The sequence below is a fragment of the Sceloporus undulatus genome, chromosome 3 (assembly GCF_019175285.1).
Source record: "Sceloporus undulatus isolate JIND9_A2432 ecotype Alabama chromosome 3, SceUnd_v1.1, whole genome shotgun sequence".
Lineage (NCBI taxonomy): Eukaryota > Metazoa > Chordata > Lepidosauria > Squamata > Phrynosomatidae > Sceloporus > Sceloporus undulatus.
The window spans coordinates 247,519,239-247,541,741 of record NC_056524.1 but is presented as its reverse complement, the minus strand read 5'-3'; the positions used below and the strand labels follow the sequence as shown (position 1 = coordinate 247,541,741).

At 42.4% G+C, this 22,503-nt stretch overlaps 1 protein-coding gene across 3 annotated transcripts in view; it reads left to right on the top strand.

The window, feature by feature from the left end:
- Positions 1-11,792, top strand: part of LOC121926829 (NACHT, LRR and PYD domains-containing protein 1a-like) — a 68,231-nt gene extending 56,439 nt beyond the window's left edge. For 2 of the 3 annotated variants that reach the window (XM_042460139.1, XM_042460135.1), the window contains 2 exons: positions 8,980-9,033; positions 11,475-11,792. In XM_042460139.1, coding sequence (XP_042316073.1) covers positions 8,980-8,987 — 8 coding nt within the window. In that variant the 3' untranslated portion in view covers positions 8,988-9,033; positions 11,475-11,792. The remainder of the gene's footprint in view (positions 1-8,979; positions 9,034-11,474) is intronic. The other variant, XM_042460136.1, reaches the window with a different exon arrangement.
- The last annotated feature ends 10,711 nt before the right edge of the window (positions 11,793-22,503 follow it).

The following is a 22,503-nucleotide window of genomic DNA, read 5'->3' as shown; positions in this document are numbered from 1 at the left end:
TCTTCTCTCTATTTTATTATGTATATTAATCTGTTGCTTTTCCTTGACTCTATGCAGGGGAGAGGTGAGTATGAAGTAATAATAATAATAATAATGATAATAATGATAATAATTCCAGACTTTAAAGGAGCTATCCAAGGCTCTGAACCAATTTTGGAAACAGGGGTCATAATCTTAGTTCCTTTAACATCTTGAATAAAAGATGTCACTCCAGGCAAGGAAGCCTCCAGCTGCTACTGGTCTGAAGAAACCTCCTGGGAATACTTTGAAAGGAGATTATCATACCGTCTGTTTTCTCCTGACCTGATCACAGGCTGAGAGTGTGTATAAACAGATGCTATCACACAGCTCTCTGTCCAGATTGGAGGCATCCCATACCCGATTGAGACTTCGCCCATACACAGCTAAAAATGGTACTTTCCTATTCATTGCTAAGTATGGGAGAAGTCCCAATCAGGTATGGGATGCCTCCAATCTCAGCATGGAGCTGTGCGATAACATCAGTTTATACATGGTCTCAGCCTATGCCCATTTCGGGGAAAAAAGCTGTGAGATAATCTCCTACATGCCTGCCATTGTAGTCTTAATGATTTACACCTAATATTTTATTTTTCTAGTTTAATTCAGTTGGTTTTTTGCTACTTAATTATTTTCTCCAGGGGTTATTTCCATACCATGAGAACTGAGGGAGATAGGAGATAGGCTGGGGCAGGTGAGGGAGTCTTGATGTTCACCCATCTCACTGACTAATAGACTCCTTACATGAATTGGTCAAGGTGGTCTTATATACAGATCAGAGCCCGTTTAAAGGCTTAATCTACAGTGCAGTCTCAACAGTGAAGACAGGTTACTTGTCCATCACTTTGTGCAATGCCATACACAACGGCTGGCCCAAATAGCATAGGAATTGATTTATTCCATGCCTCAGGGTGCTCTAAATGAACACTTGCCAGCCTGTTATGATTTATTTGCTAAGTACTGAATGACTTGCATTTATTGAAATGTTAACAATGTTGTAGGAGTAGGGTTGTTGCAAGAGTTTGCTTTGTTCTTGTTGCTGCAATTCTGCTATCAAGATGAGAGGCTGATTAATTTTGTTTTTCTTCCTAATCAAATTGTCACAATAAGCCACTTCTTACCTTTCTATCCTTAAAAGAGATCAGCACGGACCCTATTCAACCCCACCCTTGTCACCCCTGATAATTTTGTGGAGCTATTTTCAAAATAAAAGCCTATTGTCACCCCAATCTCTGGTTATAATGGTAGAGTCAATTTCACCCAGTCTTATCACAGTCTCTTCCACAGCCTTATAATGGAATTGTCTGTGTAGTGTTATACTGTTGATACACGTTTCTCCAGAGTTAGGACATGAACATGGCGTTTTCTTCAGTATTAGCCCCGGGTTTCCCTGGAGTTTTTTCCCTACTATCTACTCTTTACTGTTGATATTTTTCAAATTGGCTGCAGCCACCCTGCAGAATTAATCTGGGTTGAGACCACCACTGAATGCTGTGGAATTCTGGGAATTGTGGCACCAGAGCTCTCTGACAGAGAAGAATAAATGTCTCACAAAACTATAGTTCTCAGGAGTCCATAGCACTGAGCCGTGAAAGTTAAAGTGGTGCCAGACTGAATTATTTCTACAGTGTAGATGCAGCCATTGTCTTTCTAAAATGGGGATGGGCACCCTAAAGTCTCAGGATTTGCCCTCACTCCATGTAATTAATGCATTCTGATTTTTGGGAGAAGCCTTGCAACCTTCCTCTTCCAATATGTGGAGTGAGAACAGCGAGCAAGGAGGGAGGGAGGAGGCTATGTCAGGAAGGAGAGGAAGAGATGTGTGAGCCTGCCTACTAATGGTTCTGGTCTGCCTACTGCTGGCACGTGTCTGTGTTTACCCGAAGGGAATGAAAATTTCAACAAAAAATGGCTCCCAATCCCAGCTCTAAAAGATTATAATAGTGGCCCTGGTCCAACTCATATTAGGGTTGTGATCCATCAGCTAAAGACTCCTGGAGGAGAATTAAAGCCTTATCTCATTACAAAAGAAAGACAAGAGGCAGCGACATAGGAGTTTATCACATCACAAAAACCCCGACTTACACCTGCCATGTTCAAGTCTATAACAGGATGCAGTTGGGTATTATTGCATGCAAAATGCCACTGATGCCGCCACCCAATTTGCAAGGTCAAGAGCTTCCCAGCTTTGCAAATTGGCCATTTGAGAGCGACTTGTAGGTGGGTTTTAGGTGACATACAGTTGGACGGTGGCATCGGCGATAATACAAACTGCATCCTGTAATAGACTTAAACACAGCAGGGGTAAGTCTTTTTTTTTTTTTTTGGTAATGTGATAAACTCCACTGTAGCAGCTTTCTGCTTACCTTCCTAGTACTTCTGTTCTCTCTCCAGAGGGAGAGGGTCACAAAAGCCTGGATTTTGCCAAACAGATTTTTCCAGCCGGACAGAAGAGATGTGTTTACGATTGTCTCCATCCAAAACAGAATCCATGCGCTTCAAGAGCATGCAGAAATATAAACAGAAAGCTGCTTCTATCACACTGCGTCTTGTCTTTCTTTTGTAATGTGATAAGGCTTTTAGTGGCTCTATCCTGCTCAGGGATTTAAGTATAAACTTTGTTGTTGTTGTTGTTGGCCTTCAAGTCATGTGTAATTGATGGAGACCCTAGGTGAACCTATGGAAGGGTTTTCTTGGCAATATTCATTCAGAGTGGTTTTGCCTTTGCCTTTCTATGGTCTGAGTGACTTGCCCAAGGTCACCCAGTAAGTTTCCATGGCTGAGTGGGGATTTGAACTCTGCTCTCCAGATTTGTAGTCCAATGCTCAAACTACTGCTCCACACTGGCTCTCAGTCTCTAATATAAAACAACATCGATCTAATGTATGCACCCAAAAAGTCAGTTTTAAGGGATTGTACAGAATAATAAAAGTACAGTTGCCTTTTAAAAATAAAATGGCCCTATCCCTCTGCAGAAGAAGTGTTGGTCACCATCCTATTTGCAGGCCAGGAAATGGTTTAATTTCTGTGTCAAACCTTTTGTTAAAGTCACCAGAGGAGAACTGGGAAGAAAAGATGCCAACCTTAGTCAAGGATGTTTTAAGAAAATCCCAACTTCTAATATACATTTTATTAGAAATTGCCTTAATAAGCTGTTAGTCTATTTCTCTATGTCTTTTACACTGAAAATAACCATACCCACAACCTAAATCATTTATTTCACTACCATTAATTTCAGTGGAACCTCTTTTAAAGAAGGCTTGTTTACAATCAGACAGCCTTACCCTGCCTGATTCTGTCCTTGTTTATTCTGATTCTGACGCTGCAATCCTATTCACACCTCCTTCCAGTGTGTATTATTTTACTCCATGAGACTATCTCCTTAAGTAGCTTGTGAAATTATGGCTTGTGAAACTACACCTGTGTCTACAGATGGGTCAGATCAGAGTATGCTCTGCTGATGCTCCAAATGGAAAGCTGCAATTTAGATTTATCTAAGCTTTCAGTGGGTGGACGGGCAGGCATGTAGAACAGTTGCATCACCAAAGTTTTTAAACAATCTGAATGAATTTCCTGGCTCAGTTATAAAGTGGAGTGTCTTGCAGAAAAGTGCATCAGGAGGAATCTCTTCAAATTCATACAAAGGTGAGATTCCTTCTCTCCTTAGGAAACATTTTCCTGTTTTTTGAGTGGGGGAGAGGCAAAGGAGAATATCGTCTTTAACCTTAAGTTTAAAAAAAGGAAAAAAGTTTTTAAAGGTTTTTTTAAAAAGAAAAGTCATATGTCTTATTTTATGTAGAACCACTGTTTAGCAAGAATATAATTTATTTGTGTGTTGTGGGCCTTTAAATCATTTTCAGCTTATGTTCACCTTAAGGCAAGATTTGTTCAGAGAGGTTGCCTATTCAGTACTTCTTTTCCATGTTATTTTACTGAAGAGGTGATAGGTAAGGACTGTTACTATCTGTTTGTAAAAAACGGTGTAGGTCTGTCATTGTTATCTAGTAAGAAAACAGATTTCCTTCAGCTTCTGTGCCCTTCCTTCCTTTCTGTTCAGTTACAATTACTTCTCAGATTGTGTTTTCCAGTTAAGTATAATTCAACAACCAGCCTTCCTTTAGGTGGTGGCACTTGAATTACTGGGGGAGGGAATCTCTCCCTCACCTTTTCTGATCTCCCATTTTATCTATGGTTCATGATTTGGCTAAAATTGAGAGATGTCAGAGAAGGAGCTCATGTTTTTTTCATTAAGGATCCACTAGTTTACCATGTAAAGTTGATGTGTGTAGTGATTCGAGTGTTGGACTCAAGTCACAGAAAAACACCAGATGACCCTGGGCAAGTTATATTCTCTCGGCCTAAAATAAAGGTAATGGCAAACCTCCTGTGATGAAATCTTGCTAAGAAATTTTTTGGCTAAAGTCATCATAGGTCAGAGTTGATTTGAAGGCACACAGCAACAACAACTTTACCTTACATAATTTGAGCATAGTCATCAGAACAAGTGAGATATCCCAAAATGGAAACAGAAATGCAGACTAAGATTTACTTGGCCATTATTAGAAGTTGGTATATCCCACTAATGACAGAGAATTCAATAAGTTGTCTGTATCAGGACAGTTTTATTTGTTGTTCTCTGAACAGAGGAAGATCAAGGGAAGACATGGATTATATGGTACTATGGGGAAATATTTTGACATTTAAAAAAATATTTACAATAAAAAGCCGTTTGGCCCCTTTCTCGTTTAGTCCGCTGGGCGCAGCCTTCAGACAGCTGCACCCAGCGGACTAAACACGGAAGGAGCTCCTTCCTGCTCCGTGTCCAGGGCGCACTAAGCGCCCTGGCGCGGAGCTACTACGTCATGGACGCGCTGCCCCGTCTAGAGGTGGCGCGGCCATGATGTACTCACGGCGGTGCGGAAGCACCGCCCTTTCGTAACCCTAGTGCGTGGCGAACACGCACTAAACTGCAGGTCTGTAACCGGCCTTCCATCTCCCAGCCTTTGCCTGGATTTTTTTCTGCTGCAAAGGCTCTGTCAAGAAGTTGTACTCTGCTACAGAACCATTTGACTTAGCCTATGCTATACTCAAATTCCCTCACCTCAAAGAAGAAGAAAGTGCACAAAGATGTCATATGGCTCCCTGCAGTGAGGTGTGGAAAAGGCCCTCAAAGAGAGAGGATTAAATGCATGAGATCCTGACACAGGATATGTAGGTGGAAGCAGTTCCAAAAGGAACAAGACAGAGAGAGTGTACCTGGCCGAACAAGATGGAAAAGTCCTCTTGAGCTTTCTCCTGAGCCATCTATAGCTACTGAAAAATACAGGGCATTGAGGCAATCGAGGGGGATCCCACTGCCACATGGAGTAGAAAAGGGACTTGTGGGTTCAGCTTCTGGTTGATGATCAGGTTCTCCACCCTGAATTTTGTTGATGGATTTGTCAGTCTTTTCCATCCTTGGAAAAATGTGCCACTGTTGTGCAAGATCTTGCTCATTTTAGTACTCTGAAAAAGAAGATAAACGAGGACACAGATTTACATGAAATATATCAATGCTATACACAAAAGTGTAAATTTGCAGGTAAAGCTTCTATATTAGAAAAGACTACTCCATTTCCAGTAGTGATACAATACATTTCAACATAGTAAACACACAAGCTCTGTGTGGGCTGGTATGTTGTCTTGGCACTAACTGTAGATGGAGGACTTCAAGGCCCCTGATTTCCCTCATGTCTTTGAACTGGATTTGGACTGGACAGCCTTCCAAACAGAGGATTCCTTCACATGAGTGTCTTAGTAAAATCATGCTAAGGAAAACTGATTATGTGATAATGATGGTGAAAGGAGCAAAACAATCTGTAAATCAGTTTGAAACCCTATAGATTTTTCATTATTTCTGCCTTTGCTGATAAGAGAATTAAGCAGCACTTTCATGTTTGTATTAAACTGTTTAATACTAAATTCTTTAGTACATATGTATAAACCTAGTTAGTTATTTTACCGCAACATTTTAAGTCTTTGTATATTGATAGCTATACTTCTCCATTGATCCTAGGTAACTTCAATATCCACATTGACGATTCCAATAAACCTACAACATCTCGCGTTAACTCTGCCAGCTTCTTTTGGCCTCCAACCACACTCCAACTCTTCAACTCATTCTCTTGGTCACTGTCTTGACCTAGTTCTTGCTGCAAACTGCGCCATTTCTGACTACCTGGCACTTGACTTTCCACTATCTGATCATCATTTAATCTCCTTTGCTCTTACTTATACTCCTCCTCCTCACCATACTATTCAACGCCATTTTCGTGATCTTCAATCTGTTGACTCTAACCATCTTGGTCTGACCCTGGTTTCATCCCTCTCTTCCCTAAATCTCGGGGATTCTGCTGATTCAGCTATGTCTTTATTACTCCACTCTTTCCTCAACTCTTGACCATTTTGCCCTTGTCTCTGTACGCACTTCTTCCTGTAAGACTAGACCTCAGCCCTGGCTTACCCCCAACATTAAGTTTCTCCGGTCCTGCTCTAGAGCGGCCGAACGTCTTTGGAGAAAGTCCAAAGAGTGGGCTGATTTTATCCATTTCAAATTTGTTCTTTCTTCTTTCTCACGGGCCCTCTCTATGGCTAAACAGAATTATTACAAATCATTGATCTCCGCCAATGAGAGGTGCCCGCAGCGTTTGTTCTCCACCTTCAACACTTTGCTTAAACCTCCCTCGCCTCCTGTCTCTTCATCATTCTCTCCTAATGACTTTGCTAATTATTTCATCTCTAAGATTTCCACTATTCGCTCTGAGATAGTCCCCCCTCCCCGATTCTTCTTCTGCTCTTAATCTTCTATCGCCCTTGCCTAACAAATTTTCTGTGTTTCCTCCTGCCTCTTTGGATGAACTCTCTACACTTCTGAACTCTTCCAAACCTGCAACCTGTTCTCTTGATCCAATTCCTACTCGTCTTCTAATCTCTATAGCTCCCTCCTTTCTGCCCTCGCTTTTCCATATCTTCAATCTCTCTCTCTCTACAGGCTCCTTCCTGTCGGACTTCAAACATGCTCTCATTTCCCCAATTCTGAAAAAACCTTCTCTTGACCCCTCCTCTTTGTCTAGCTATCGTCCGATTTCTCTTCTCCCCTTTCTTTCTAAGGTTTTGGAACGGGTTGTTTATTCGCGCTGTCTTTAGTTTCTTGAAGCCAACTCCATCCTCGATCCCTTTCAGTCTGGTTTCCGCCCAAGGCATTCTACAGAGACAGCTCTCACTAAGATTTCGAATGACCTTTTACAGGCCAAGGCTAATGGCCTTTACTCTGTACTCATCCTTCTTGATTTGTCTGCTGCCTTTGACACTGTTGATCACTGTCTTCTAGTTGATATACTTTCTGACCTTGGGTTCTCAGACTCTGTTCTTGACTGGTTTAGATCTTACTTGTCTGGCAGATCTTTTGCAGTAGTTGCAGGGGGCCAGACTTCTTCTCCTGCTCCCTTATCTGTTGGAGTTCCCCAGGTCTCTGTTCTGGGTCCCCTTCTGTTTTCTCTCTACACACTGTCCTTAGGTAAACTCATTAGCTGTCTTGGCTTTTCCTACCATCTGTATGCCAATGACACCCAGTTGTATCTTTCCGCCCCTGACCTTTCTCCAAGGCTTGAACAGCAAGTTTCGTCTTGCCTCACAGCTGTCTCGCAGTGGATGCGCCATCGGCGTTTGAAGCTCAACATGTCCAAGACGGAGCTTCTTGTCTTTCCTCCTAAGCCCACCCTTCAACACTCCTTTTCTGTCTCTGTGTGCAACACTTCTATTCAACCAGTCCAGCAAGCCCGCAATCTTGGTTTTATCTTTGATTCTTCTCTGTTGTGTATCTCTCAGATCCAGACCACAGCCAAGGCTTGTAGATTCCTTTTGTACAATATTGCCAAAATCCAACCATTTCTCTCTGCCTCTACTGCCAAGATCCTGGTCCATGCCCTAGTGATCTCACGACTTGATTACTGTAACCTCCTGGCTGGGCTTCCTCTTTCTCACCTCCGTCCTTTAATCTCTGTCCAGCTTTCAGCTGCACACATTATCACTTCCACCCACTGCTCGGACCACATCTCTCCTGTGTTGGCATCCCTTCACTGGCTCCCCTTCCTTTTCCGCATTCAGTATAAGCTCCTGCTGTCGACATTTAAAGCCCTCCATGGACTGGCCCCTCCTTACTTATCAGACCTTCTTTCTCCTCACCTTCCCACCAGGGCCCTCCGTTCTGGTAGTCAAGGTCTGCTGTCTCAGCCCAGGATTTCCTCTGCCCCATCCCGGATTTGCCCTTTTTCACTTGCTGCCCCTCACTCCTGGAACCTTCTTCCCCCACAAGCAAGAGCCATCACTTCTTTAACCAGCTTCAAAACGGAGTTGAAAACCATCCTGTTCAGAGAAGCCTTCCCAGGCATTGCATAATTGTCGCTTACTATTTGATGTTCTTTTGATGCCTGTTTATCAAACCATTTTCTGTATTGCTATGTACTGTATGTATGTATTTTCCCTGGAAAATGATTAACCATCCATTATGAATCCAAGCCCTCCCTCCAGTCCATCTGCCTTGGTCCAGGCCTTGGAGGTAGAGAGGAACTGCTGGACCTCTTACCCTTTCCCTCCACCACTCCCTTCTCCTTCTGTGTCATGTCTTTTTAGATTGTAAGCGCGAGGGCAGGGAACCATCTAACTAAAAAGATTGTATGTACAGCACTGTGTAAATTTACAGCGCTTCATAAATCAAGGTTAATAATAATAATAATAATAATAATAATAATAATAATAATAATAGTTTCCTAGGAATGGTGAGAATGACTGATCTTCAGGAAATTGTCACTGTTTCTAGGTAATAATGAATATATTAATTAGGATTGAAAATGTACATCTTGATGTTTTTCTCTTTTTTCACTGAAGTAGTCAGATGAGCTTTTTGCCTCCTACTTTTTTCAGATGTATGAAGTAAGGAACATGAACAGAAGCCTTCTTGTCTGAAGGCAGCATCAAGTAAGGTTCTTAGAGATCTCCTTCTTACTACACATTTGTATACAATATATACTGCTCCATATACTGCCAAAGTCATCTTGAGTCCCAGTTGTAGGGAGACTGGGGTATAAATAAAGTAAATGAATGAACCCGCAATGCACAACACATTGTTAGATAACAAGTTCCATCATTCTTGTTCATGGCTATCATCCAGCTAGACCAGATGAGATGTGGAAGGAGACAGCATCCAGAGAGCTACAGATTATCCACTCATTTCAGAAGGATAAAATCAAGTCCTTCTGTATTAAGAAAAACTCAAATATTTTTATCACCAATCTTGCATATAATATTCAAATTCCACCCTGAAGGGAGATTCGTAATGCTGAATTTGCAGTAAAACTTTGCTGTGCTGCTGCTAAAGTTTGTTACATTATTATTAGAGATTGGGAAAATAGCATTGGCAAGGATGGTCTTTTTGTCAATTACTCTAGTAGAGCCAAAACCACACAAGACTAGAGTGAAATATAGTCCTGGAATATGTGGCATCAAACTATTTGGGTGAAAAGAACTAGGACATGACTAGAAGAACTCTGTTCCAATATCTCAGTTGTTCAAATATTATATTCAAACATTATATTCTTGGCACTGATAGTGCCTCAAATGTCCTTGTTCAACATAAATCCAAATGGGGTATAGTTCAGAGACAAAGGCCCAATACAGACAGGCCAAAATAAAGCTGCTTCAGGTCACGTTGGAGGTATGGTGTTTCACTGATGCATGCGTCCTAAGAGTCTGGAAGCTGCACCAAAGCCGCACTCTAGTCCTTAGGACTGGAGTGTGGCTTTGGTGCAGCTTCTGGACTCTTAGGATGCATGTATCATTGAAACACCATGCCTTCAAAGTGACTCGAAGCAGCTTTATTTTGGCCTGTCTGTGGAGCGTTACAGACCGCCCCTGTGGGGCGGCTTGTAGGCGCTCCTTTCCCCGCCGGATCGAGGCCTCATCTGCCAGAGCGGAAGCCTCCGAGGCCCTGATCCACCACTTTCCAGGCCATGGGGAAGTGGCAAAAGGCCGCTTCCCTGCGGCCTGGAAAGGGGTGTCTTTGGGGCTTCAAGCCCCAAGGACACCCGGTGCCGGCGGGGAGGAGGAGCCCCTTTCTCCCTTGCGTCGCTGGTGCAGCCATCTAAAGTCTGTGCCAGCGAGGCCAATCGCGGAAGAGCTCTGATTCGGAGCTCCTTCTAGCACCAAGGAAAGGGTGCTCTATGCTATGTTTGGAGGCGGCGCGTTCATGACGTTGTAATGGTGGCGCCTATGTGTATAGGGCGCCACCATTTTGTACGTCCTGGGGACGTACTAGGGTTAGGTGCATGCGTAAGGCACACACTTTCCCTAACCCTAGTACATCCCCAGGACGCACTTTACGCCCGTGCGGAACGGGTCTGTGTCAGGCCAAAGTTGTGTTAGTCTGGAATATCAGTATGTAAGGGGATCTTGCAGCACTTTTGAAACTAACTATATAGAAAATGTTGTAGCATAAGCTATCATAGACTTGGTCTACTTCCTAAGATGCATATAAGTCTATGAAGGCTTATGCTACAATGTCTTCTACATAGCTAGTCTCAAAGGTGCTATAAGATCTCCTTGCCTGCTGATAAACCTAAATGTGCCAGTCCAAATGCAGTGGAACCAAGGTAGTTTTAATCCTGCCTGCCTTTTTTGCTCATGGATTTTAATGCTAATGAATCTCTAATTTGCCATGGTATTCCTGAATGGCTGATAGACTCCTCGCCCCTTTTAAAAAGCCAATGCCTTTTCTCTGTAACCTACAGTGACCATTACTATAAAATGCTTATTTAATAAATTGTAACCAGTGTGGTATGTTAGACAGCATGGTATAGTGGTTTGAGTAGAAATTGCCACTCAGACAATTTGGAGACCAGAGTACAAATTGCCACTGCTAAATTCAAGATGTCTCTTGTGACTGATACAAGCTTATCAAAGTCTCAAGCTGGGATTTTTCTCAATTCTGCTATGTGAAAACTTTGGAGATGATAAGGATTGACCATGCTATGTGTCACTGACTGCACTATTTACTACATTATTTTCATGACAATTCCATACATGAAGATACAGAAAGGTATCTCCCAGCATGCACTGCTTGAGCAAAACAGTGAAATGGGCCTACTTTAGTTGGGATTTCCAATAGGATTCAAGCTTTAATTTTCTCACTCCCACCTCCCACAAACATTTGCTCTTGGTGGGTTAAGTTATTTGGAGGGTCTTTAGTAGGAGGGTCTCATTCTGTATCAGTTGAACTTGTGCATTTCTTGGAGAATTGTTATTATTCAGAATTCAATGGTGTAAATATATAACTAAAGAAACTGTAGCCCAACAGAATGTTCTACTGCACCATTTCCCCAGGTCAATGTTTAAATGTCATCCACACTTTGTTGATCTCGTAGGAAGAACTTCCAGAAACAACAACGGAAGGCAATGGCAACTATGAAGCGGCTGAAGGATTCCGTCTACTGGCTTTATTTTCAATACATGCTGATTACCTGTTGCATTGACATGGAGCCCTGGGAACAAATAATTACACATATTTTGATAGCCTCTGTGGTTACTATGCTGATGTTTACAGCTTATATGTTTATTCCTGTTCATATGCGCCTAGCTTTTCAATTCTTTCTACGGTTATGAGTTGAATAGCCAGAGAGTACATAGACTAAATATTTGTTATGACCCTGTGTGTCTTTATGTACTTTCACTTTTTGTAAATAGAGCAGTTTTAAACATTTGTATGTCTCTCTTTCCTCTTGCCTCATTTTATGCAATGCACCACTATATTAGTTTGCAAGTTGACAAATGAATTTACCCTGGGTGTTATGGAGAGCAAAGGAAGATGTCACAGACCACCTAGGTTTAAATTAAGTTGAAAGAAAATGAATGAGATAGAAAGGGGAGGTAGAGAAAAAGAAAGCAACATGTAAATAAGTGTGATTAAAACAATTAAAAAGTGGGTTTCATGTTGCAGGGTGGCATGAAACATGTGTCCAATGTGTAAAAAGAAGAAGGAAGACTACTGAATGAAACAGTGATTCGCTTTTTTTTTTTTAAAATGCTAAGCTACCTCAGTAATATTCATTTTACATTGTCACAAATATAGTGGAAAAGCAGACAAAATACATGTGTGGAAAGACACCCACTTCTGTCATACATTCACATGTTAATAATATTTCTTTGAACTGTTGAAGCATTCCTTGCTGATGCTGGTTCAACTGATCCACGAAAACTTCAAAGCAAAGAGATTCAATTGTCTTATTAGACATTCTGCTCTGTTGCTGAAGTTTAGACGTCTCTTGTCTCTTTCTAGAAAGACAGTCTCAGATTTGACTATGTTGATAAGGTAACAAGATGGCTAGATTGCTGTGAGTTCAGATGCAGGGAGAAGTAGTTATTGGACAAGAATCAAAGAAGATACAGAAATTCCAGCATGCTAAAGTTGCATAGTACTTGTTGCTCACATATCCAAACCCTGATGGGGCATCTTAGATTCTACCCCAAATTAAGATCTAGCAGTAGAAGCAATTAGAATTTACATTTCTATGCTGCTCAATAGTGAACTCAGTACCCTCTAAGCAGTTTACAGTCTGTAAGCCAATTGCCCTCAACAAGCTGGGGACTCATTTTACCAAACTACAAAACGATGGAAGACTGAACCCTGGCACACTGAACTCACAATGTTGTAGCTGCAGTACCGACATTTAACACTGCTCCACCAGGTCTCCTAAAGTACATTTAGATCCGGAAAGAGGTTGGGCCCACAAGGTAGAAAAGGGGAAGTGGAGAGAGCATAGGCGGTGAGGAGCCCCAGGAAGTGAAGATAGAGGAAGGCGGTCGGGAGACAAATTATGAGGAGGAGCTCTCCGCCCATGTGAGAGATGTGTGGCTGGTGGAGATGGCCCACTGGTACCTTTGCGAATGGGGTGGACGTGGGAGTGAGCGGGACTACCCTGCTAAAGGTTTATTTGCTGGACGTGTAGATCCTAGAGGAGGGAGAAGTACCTTTTCAGTCAAGACCCATGATAGGCCCCGGGCCTAGGTTGTTATGGGACATTAGAGGAAGGTGCTGGCCCGTGGACTGGGGACCTAGTGTGCAGAAGGTTAGAGAGATTAGCCTAGACGAGGACGGAGCTATACTCAAGACCTAAAGTTGTACCTAAGTTGTAAAGGGCAGTGAAGTAACCAGCCCTATCTGTTCACCTGGTTGAGCACAGTTGAGAGTTGGAATAAAAGGAAGTTAAGCATCACTTCGGCGTCTGGCTATCTTTCTGCTATGGATCTTCCAAACCCTCAAACCTCAACCGGAGTGGCCATGGGCCCGGCGACAAGTCCTTTAAAAGGCGAAGGGGTCAAAATGCCTGAAAATGTGGCAAAACAGGAAATAGCATCCTCAAGGCTTTTTTGGTTGTGGGGAAGGGAGACATTTTTGTCCCTAGTTTCTGCAGGGATTCATGGGGAGACACAAAAATGGCTTTGGTCCACATGTTGCCCATAGGGTTGCCATAACTGTCAACCTCCAAACCGAGACAAATGGGGGAAAATGTAGGACAACGTAGGACAAAATTTAGCCCCTAATGTAGGACATATTTTTAAAATGGAGGACATGCGAAAAAATTTAATGCTTTAAAAAAGTATTGATATAAACACATGTTTCTTAGGCATTCTAAAAATGGAGGACATTTTGGCATTATTCCTAGACAGATGGCAGAAATGTACTTCCCTTTCTGGCCAAACACCCCTCCCCCAAATTCCAAAACACACACAACAGCACAAGTCCAGGCATCCTTAGCATTTGAGCTGAGATAGACAGGTAGCCCCTTGAGCCGGCAAACTACATGTTCGAAGCCTTCTTAGCAATTCCTCCCTTCCTCCTTCTCCTTGCCCCCTGCAACCCCCCCCCAACCCTCACCCCCTCTTTTCCCCCAGTTATATCTCAACTTACTGTAAGGGGGATTTGTGGGTCAGTCTTTTTTTTTTAACATGGAGGCAAAGCCCTGAGAAGCCCTGGATCCCTGAGAAGAAGAGGAGGGGGGCTTAGAGGGGGGGGTTAAATAGATAGAGGGTTAGATAGAAGGGGGTTAAATATGGGGGTTAGAGAAAGGAGGGTTGGAGAAAGAGGGGCTAGAGAAGGGGGGCTAGAGGCTGGGTTGCCATTAGTCATAAAGGAGTTGGGCACACAACAACAACAACAACAACAGCAACAGCAGCAGTAGCAGCCGAGGAGGAAGGGGGGAGGAGGAGAAAAAGGATTGGGAAGGAGAAAGAAGAAAAGGAGGAGAAAGAAGAAGAATAGGGAAAAATATAAAAAGAAGAGGAGGAGGAGGAAGAGGGGAAGAAAAGAAAAAAGGGGAAGAAAAAGAAGAAGAGTAGGGGGAGGAGAAAGAAGAGAAGGAGGGGAAGAAAACGAGGAGGAGGAGGAGGAGGAGGAGGGGAAGAGGAAGAAAAAGAGGAAGAAGAGAAGAAAAAACAGGGGAAGAAAAAGGAAAGGAAGAAAAATAACTTGCCAGCAAAGCTCTTGCCTGCCCTCGGCCCACGCGAGGGACCAAAGAGGAGATGCTCCTCCTCTTGAGGCTGGCTGGCCAATGGGGAGAGTGGAGCTGGAACAGCCCCACCCCCTGCTAACAGTCACAGGCTCCTGCAGCAGGGGAGGGCTGTCCAGCCATTGGCCAGCCAGCCTGAAGGGCAAGAGCTCCTGCAAGATCACGCAGGGCCAGGGCAAAGCACAGCAGGCAGTGGAGAGGCTGCAGCAGCAGCCGCAACAGCAATGGTGGTGGCGGCTGCAGAGCGGCTGCGGTTGTTGCAGCGGAGGTGGTGGCAACCAGCTCAACCTGGGATAAACCTGGGCCAGGAGCAAAACCAGGGCGGGACCGTGCCAACTGGCCAAAAATCGGGTTTGTCCCTCCCCCAGGTGGGTTATGGCAACCCTAGTTGCCCATGACTGCCTTAGGTCAAAATACCTGAATGCATGATTTAGGACATGGCCCTAATTTCAGTAAAGTGAGAGTAAGTTTTGAACAGTAGATTAAATGATGTAACTTGACAAGTTCCTTAATGCAGCAAAAAGCACTATCAGTGGCTGCTAGATTTGAATCCAGCACAGCAGAGGAACTCAGTGATACTGTACTACAATGCACAGCAGCCACCTGTATGAGAAAGACAGGGACATTTGGGATATTGGAAAACTTGCCTGTATGTTATTCTGAGACGTACAAAAGAGCCTGAGAAATGCCAAGTGTTATACAGTAGTGTGAGCTAGTAGTTTCAACCTCAACTTACTTAGATTTTTCCTCATAGCAATTGTGCTTAGTCCTCCCCTTTCCCATCTACATGTAAAGGTAAGAGAACTGACATAGGTTACAAGGGATTAAGCACTTTAAACATTTAGGAAAAGTCACTGTATATTTTAAAAGCAGTTCCACACACGGGGAATAATCAAATGGGATCAGCCTTAGAGCAGGAGATTTCTTGTTTGAATGCTTAATTCTCTTCATTTGAAAAGCTAAAAAGCTGTGGAAAGGGTAAGTTAAAAATTTCTGCCTTTGAGGCACTAATTTTCCAAATACAGAGATTTTATTTCTTAAATAAGAGGAAAGCCCCATATTTCAAGGGAACTAAAATAGGACATGGTCTTAACAGAAATATCGTTGTTTTTTTAAAAATTGTTTTAAAAAACGAGAGCCATTATGTTATGTGATGAAGCAGTAAGCTGTAGTGCTTCTGATAACAGAAAAATTGCTGCAGTATTGAACCAGGTGATGTAATGCAGGTGCTAAATGGAAATGAAATAATTCTATTTTTTTCCCTGCTGTTATTGCCTGTAACCCTGAAATCAATTTACCCAGCTTTGGTTTGGGAAAGTAAATGACTGAGAGAAGGGTCTCTCTTGAAGATCTCAGGGCCCAGCCAGGCACATATGGGGAGATAAGATCTGTGAGATAGCCTAGACCTATAGGACTTTATATCGGTCATAATCAGCATGTTGAACTGTGACCAGAAACAGACTGGCAGCATGTTGGAAGATTTTTGTATTCTCTTTTCCCCTCCTTAGATAGATAGGGATTTCCTGCATGCAAAGTGGAGAGATCTAATACTGAAACTTCTTTTGATGAAGTTACAAAACAACTACAAAAGAATCTGGAATGAAGCCAAAGAGATGGTGTCACATTTTGAGATGGAGATCAAATTCTCCTACAGGTGTGGAGGCACGAGTCTAAAGAGAAGAAGAGTATTACATCAACACAATACCTGACGCCAACCTGGCAGAAATGACTGACACAGATTTGCCCAAAGACACCTATTGTGTTTTATGTTTTGATTGATAATTAGCTAGTCTACATAATTAAAATACTCCTCACTCAATTAGAATACAATCCAGTAACATGTGATTTGCATGGGTTTGGGTCTTTTGCTGGGGGAGAAGGAGAGAGAAAAATATGGCTTTAACTCTGGTGAAAAAGTCTTTGTGGTGTTTACCAGAGTATCTGCAAGGAGGCACATTATCAAATCTGTGGCTGTCTATTTGCTTTACATGGACTCGGATTGCTGCACATTTTCGGTTGATGGAAGGAGAAGAGATGCAAATAGTAGAAACAATTATGTACAGAAATGTGAAGACAAACATCAATGTGAAAGATTGGAAAACATGCCCTATAAGGAGCAATGTAGAGAGCTGGGTATGTTTAGCCTGGAGAAGAGAAGGTTAGGAGGTGATATGATAGCCTTGTTTAAATATTTGAATGGATGTCACATTAAGGATGGATCAAGCTTGTTTTCTGCAGCTCTAGAGAATAGGATCTGGAAAATGGATACAAATTACAAGAAACGAGGTTCCACTTAGGAAGAACTTCCTGATGGCAATATGCAGCCTCATAAAGTGGTGGAGTCTCCTTCTTTAGAGGTTTTAAAACAGAGGCTGGACGCCATCTGTTGGGGGTGCTTTGATTAAGTTCCTGCATGGTAGAGGCCTGGACTGGATGGCCCTTGAGGTCTCTTCCAACTCTATGATTCTATGAATGGGTGAAAATCTGTAGCAATACACTTGTAGACTGGCCTAATATTATTGCAAGACTAACTGCACATTTTAATATTGTTAACTGGTTGTCTGAACGTTTTGATTTCTTATAGAAATACCCCACTAAGGCTGCATCTGCTTTGCAGAAATAATGCAGTTTGACACTGTTTTAACTACCATGACTCGATGTTATAGAATTCTGGGGTGTGTAGTTTTCTGAGATATTTAGCCTTCTCTGTCAGGGAGCTCTGGTGCCTCACCAAACTACAAATTCAAAGATTCCATAGCATTGAGCCATGGCAGTTAAAGTGGTATCAAACTGGTTTATTTCTGCAGTGCAGATGCAGCCAATGTCTGAAAGTGGGCTAGGAAAAAAAGTGAAAGGGTTAACACACTTTATCCTACTGACCTTAAGTGCAACATTTTTGGTCAGTACCTAAAACATATTCTGGATAACCAGAACTAAAACCCTGAGAATTATTATATGTGTTAAGTGACTAAACCAGTCGTGAGAAGAAAACCCCATGATAGTCTTTCCTTTAGGTCACCATAAGCCAGAAATGAGTTGAAGACATGCAACAACAACAACAAGCAAAAAGGCCATTCAAGGCCTATCACTCTTTAGTACAGTTCATGTTTTGCAAGTGCAAGATGTAACCTCCAGCATTTTCATTTGAACAGATAGGGAATAGGTGAATAGCACCTATAGCTACTAACAAGTGAAAACTCCTCAAATACTGTCTCTCCCATACCTTCTCCACTGCTTACTAGCTCATTAGATCAGTGCTTTGTTTGCTGTACTCCACTGGTCTTTTGCAGATGGCAGATGGGCAACACGGACACATATTCTGACCTGATGTTTCTAAGCAGAATATTGCCCAGAGGACAAAACTATTCAGTGCTTGTTGCTGAAGAGCTCCCAGAGTGTTGTCTGTTTGAAATGTTTGTAGATATATATAGATTTACTTCTGCTATAATTATAGTTGACATTACCCCTTCAGACTTCAAGAATCCTTTTTGATTTCAGAAGGCACAGCCTATCAGGAATAATGTGAAGGCTATTTAATTGCTGCATAGATGTAGGAGACAGAGATTACCAGTGACCTGATTGATAGGTTTAAGGAAACTATTATCCATGAGAATGTGCAAATACCTGCTTGACTGCTATGCCACCCTGTTGACTAATCTACAGTGGTACCTTTGAACTGGCTGAGCAAAATCTCCAGAAGGAGAAATGGTCCAGTCCTTGAAGCATCTCTACTCAGGCGAGTGAGGATAAGTACTACCTGGGTATATACCTTCATTTCTGAACAGGACACTGCATTTCTCTTAATTGTCCAACTAGATATAAAATTAACCAAAAACAAGGTGACAGAATAAAAATATTCTGCTCTTTGTTTTAACCCAGGACTTACATCTGAAAAGTGCCACTGAGGGTAAACACAAGCTGGTCGAATAAAATGGTGACTTGTGGAAATTTTGTGGGTCTTTGAGCCTGGGACACAAGCAAAACCTCTTCTCCTGGTGGCATTCAGGAAAGAAAATTGTCAGTATGGGACTGTTTTTCTAGTGATTTTTGCCCCCCCCCTCCATTGATATCGGTGTGGGAGGATGTTAGGGAGGTTGAGCTCAGTGGTATCACTAGGGTTGCTTTCCCCCTGTATGTGTGTGTGTGTGGCATAAACTGCCTTGCCATCCCCCTGCCCAGCCAGACCACTGAAGCCCCCCCCCCCCCCCGGGGGGGACTTGGAGTTGGAGGCAGCCATCTCCCACACAGACCTTCTGAGTAAAGGTAGTAATCCCCCCACAATGGCTCATCTGAAAGCCAGGCTTAGGTGCAATGGTGTCACTAGGGGGGTGCGAACCACACTGGTTACATCCCAGAGGGGTTTTTCACTTGGTATGGTCTGCACCCCCCATAGTCCCCTAGTGACCCCTGGTGGTGCAGTGGTAAAATATCTGTACTGCAGCCACTCACTCAGAAACCACAGGGTTGTCAGTTCAGTAGCAGCCAGGGGCTCTGGGCCGACTCAGCTTGGCATCCTTCTGTAGGTTGCTAAAATGAGTACCCAGCTTGTTGGGGGCAATTAGCTTACATTTTATAAACTGCTTAGTACTTCCATAAGCAGTATAGAAATGCACTTGCTATTGCTATTGGTATTGGTTGTGGCCCTTGGGCACACACTCACAAAAAGAGGTTGAGACTACACATAGCCCACAGAACATACTTTCCCAGTCCATTTTTAACCACCCAAAGTCCAGCCTCAAAGCCATTGAGTTTCTTCTCCCCTTTGTCTTGAGTCTTATACTGTACGTGCCTTGCATTTTGAAGAGTAATTGTTTGTTATTTCTTCATAGACATGTGCCTGTTTATGTAGTCCATTTGGCTTAAATATCATTCCTCATAATTCTTCACTAACTCAATTCTCTGTTCCACTGCCAGTTTCACACCCCACAAGCTTCCTTATTCTTTTCTTCTTGCTGTGTATGCCCAGAGAGAACTGCTTCTTGTATTCTACAAATAAAGCTTTTTTTCACCTTGATACCCAACTGAGTCCCCAGCTTGGATCATGTATTGGAATGCAGTTAGACAAGTGAGGCCACACATGTACAAGATCTATATGAATTGTCAGCTTTGAATCCTGGGAGCCAGTCCAGGAATGAGTGTAAGATATTGTGAACATGGCTAATAAAGTTGCAAGATAAACACACCCTGAATTTCAAAGGAAATGCTCCAGTGGAAAGGGGAACCTCTGGTCTTGATCCTGAGGCTATTGCTTTGTTCCACCCTCAGGAAAGGGAAGGAAAAGAATGATGAGGCCTGCATTCTCTCAGCCAGATCTTTCAGGTGCAGCTAAGTCCTGAAGTAAGGATAGTAAAGGAGGAGTAGACACCTGCTATCAACAAAGTCTTAACTGGAGCAACACTCTTCCAGCAGGTGCTTCAGTTTGCTTTGCTCTGTGTGGGCTTTCAACAGCTGGGAACAGCCATTTCTAGTTGGTTTTCAAGTTCATCTGTACTTTGGTGGCTTTGATTATACCTAGACTCTCCTTGGCTGGGGAAAGCAAACCTTTTCCTTAGTGGCTAGAGGTGCTTCAGCCAGATCTCCAGCCAGGAATCCTTCTGACCACAAAAAGGTTAATTGTGCAGTGCAGATACATTATAAGGCTCAGTAAAAATTATACTTTTTTCGCTAGAATTTGATAGATCTTAGGTCTATTTTAAAGAAAGCTTCTCTTTTTATTTTACTATGATTTTATGGATCATATTATTGCAGCGTGACATAGTGGTTTTGAGTGTTGGATTATGATTCCTGGTTGAAATCTCCGCTTAGCTATATAAACTCACTGGGTGAACTTGGGCAACTCTTTCTCAGCCTCAGAGGATGGCAGTGGCAAACATCCTCTGAAGAAACTTGCCAAGAAAACCCCATGATAGGTTTGCAATAAGCTGGAAATGACTTGAAGGCACACAACAACAACAATGTTGCAATACTGCAAAGGCACCAGATCCTGTCTGATCTTGGAAGCTAAGGAGGGTCAAGTTAGTACTTGGATGGGAGACTCCAATGAATACCAGGTGCTGTAGGCTGTATTTCAGGGGAAGGAACCAGCAAAACTATCTCTTGAGTATTCATTGCCTAAGATAATCGTATGAAATTAATCAGGTCACCATATGTTGAAAGGTGACCTGAAGGCGCGCACACACACCGCTGCTTTAAATTGTACAGTGTTTTGTGGATCCCAGTGTCTGGGGATGGGGAGGAACAATTTATAAATACTTTTCATAATTTGTCTCTTCTATAAAGTTGAAGCAAATTTCAATTATAAATTGTGCCCAGACATTTTCTGTGTTAAAAACCGATTATAGGAGGTTGAAGAAGAAACAATAATCTATATGGAAGTGTGCTTCCTCTGTGATTTACAAATGCCCATGTGCACACAATTTCTCCCTGAAATAACAAATGCAACCAACGTCCACAAACATATTATTTTTACATGTACCACAAGAATTGAGGGGTGATCGATAGAAGGTTTGATGGATAAATATACAGTTCTACTTTGGGCTGTAGTTTGGGCTACATATTCTTTGCCACCCATCCAATTTTAAATGTAAAGGCAAAGGGTGACTAACTTCTCCCTTATCAGATGACGTTATAAAGGGTCAGCTGCCATTGGCAAAATGGCAGGAAACAGGAACACATCCCAAGCAGTTTTTAAACCACTATTATAATTTTACTTCAACAATGAATACAACATGCACTAGAATGTAAAATAATAATTTATTCAGCCATAAATACAAATAAGTTCATTTATAATATATATTATATAAATTACTTATAAATTACTTATAAATTAGTATAAATAACCATTTATAGGAATATCAAAAATTCATACTGATAGAGCCCTGTCCCAAAGACCTTACTTTTAAAATCAGAAATGGCCAGAGCAGTGGAGGAGGAAGTGTTGTGCAGGGAGGCACATAATGACACTACCAAATTTAGCAAAAGGAATAGTGTACATATTGTTCAAGACCTATAACTTAACTCTGTTGCTGAACTGGGACTAATCACATAATACTGAACATGACAGGTTTTGCAACACTGGTCATATATCTGGAAGAATGAGATTGCGAGATAACTACAAGATCCTAGCCATGGACCCATTTGGGAGGCAAATCCTGGTTGTCCTAGCTGTTGGTAAAACCATCCAGCTGGCAACTTGCACAAGATAGTCAGATGATCTGGAATTGAATTTTCCTTTAAATGAAATTGTCTGAGATGCTAATAAATTTTCCCTTTCCCACCTCTTCTAGCATATGTGGTTCATTAGTTGCAGCATGTGGATTTGGTGCAAACACATTTTACACTCTTTTCGTGACACACCATAATCTAGATCAGGTGTGGTATTCGTGTGGTCTTCCAGGGGTTGTTGGATTGCAACCCCCAGATGGCCTAGTCAGTTTAGCCATGGTAAGAAAGACTGCAAGCTGCAGTTTAGAAGCATCTAAAAGATCACAGATGAGTTCCACCTTGATTCAGATTATGTGTGAGAATCTGTTATGGATGCTGCTATTCAGGGATGTAGCCAAGGGGGGGGGGGTCTTTGGGGCCGGGCCCCCCCCCTCCCTTTAGAAAAATGAAGGGGGCATGCGCGGGCGCCCCCCCCCCCACGCCCCCTTATAATGGGGGTACTTTGTGTGGGCCCCCCCCCCCCCCCAAAATCCTGGCTACGTCCCTGTGCTATTCCTTTTTGAAGGCACAGGACTGGGATAGATGAGGTATATTGGAGATGATACTGTCTTTGGTTCTCTTTTTTTTTAACTTTACATAACTAAAATATCTGAGTATCATTATTTCTTTCAATATGATGTTTACATGTTTACTGACTTCTGGTAGTGCAAGATTCTATTAATTG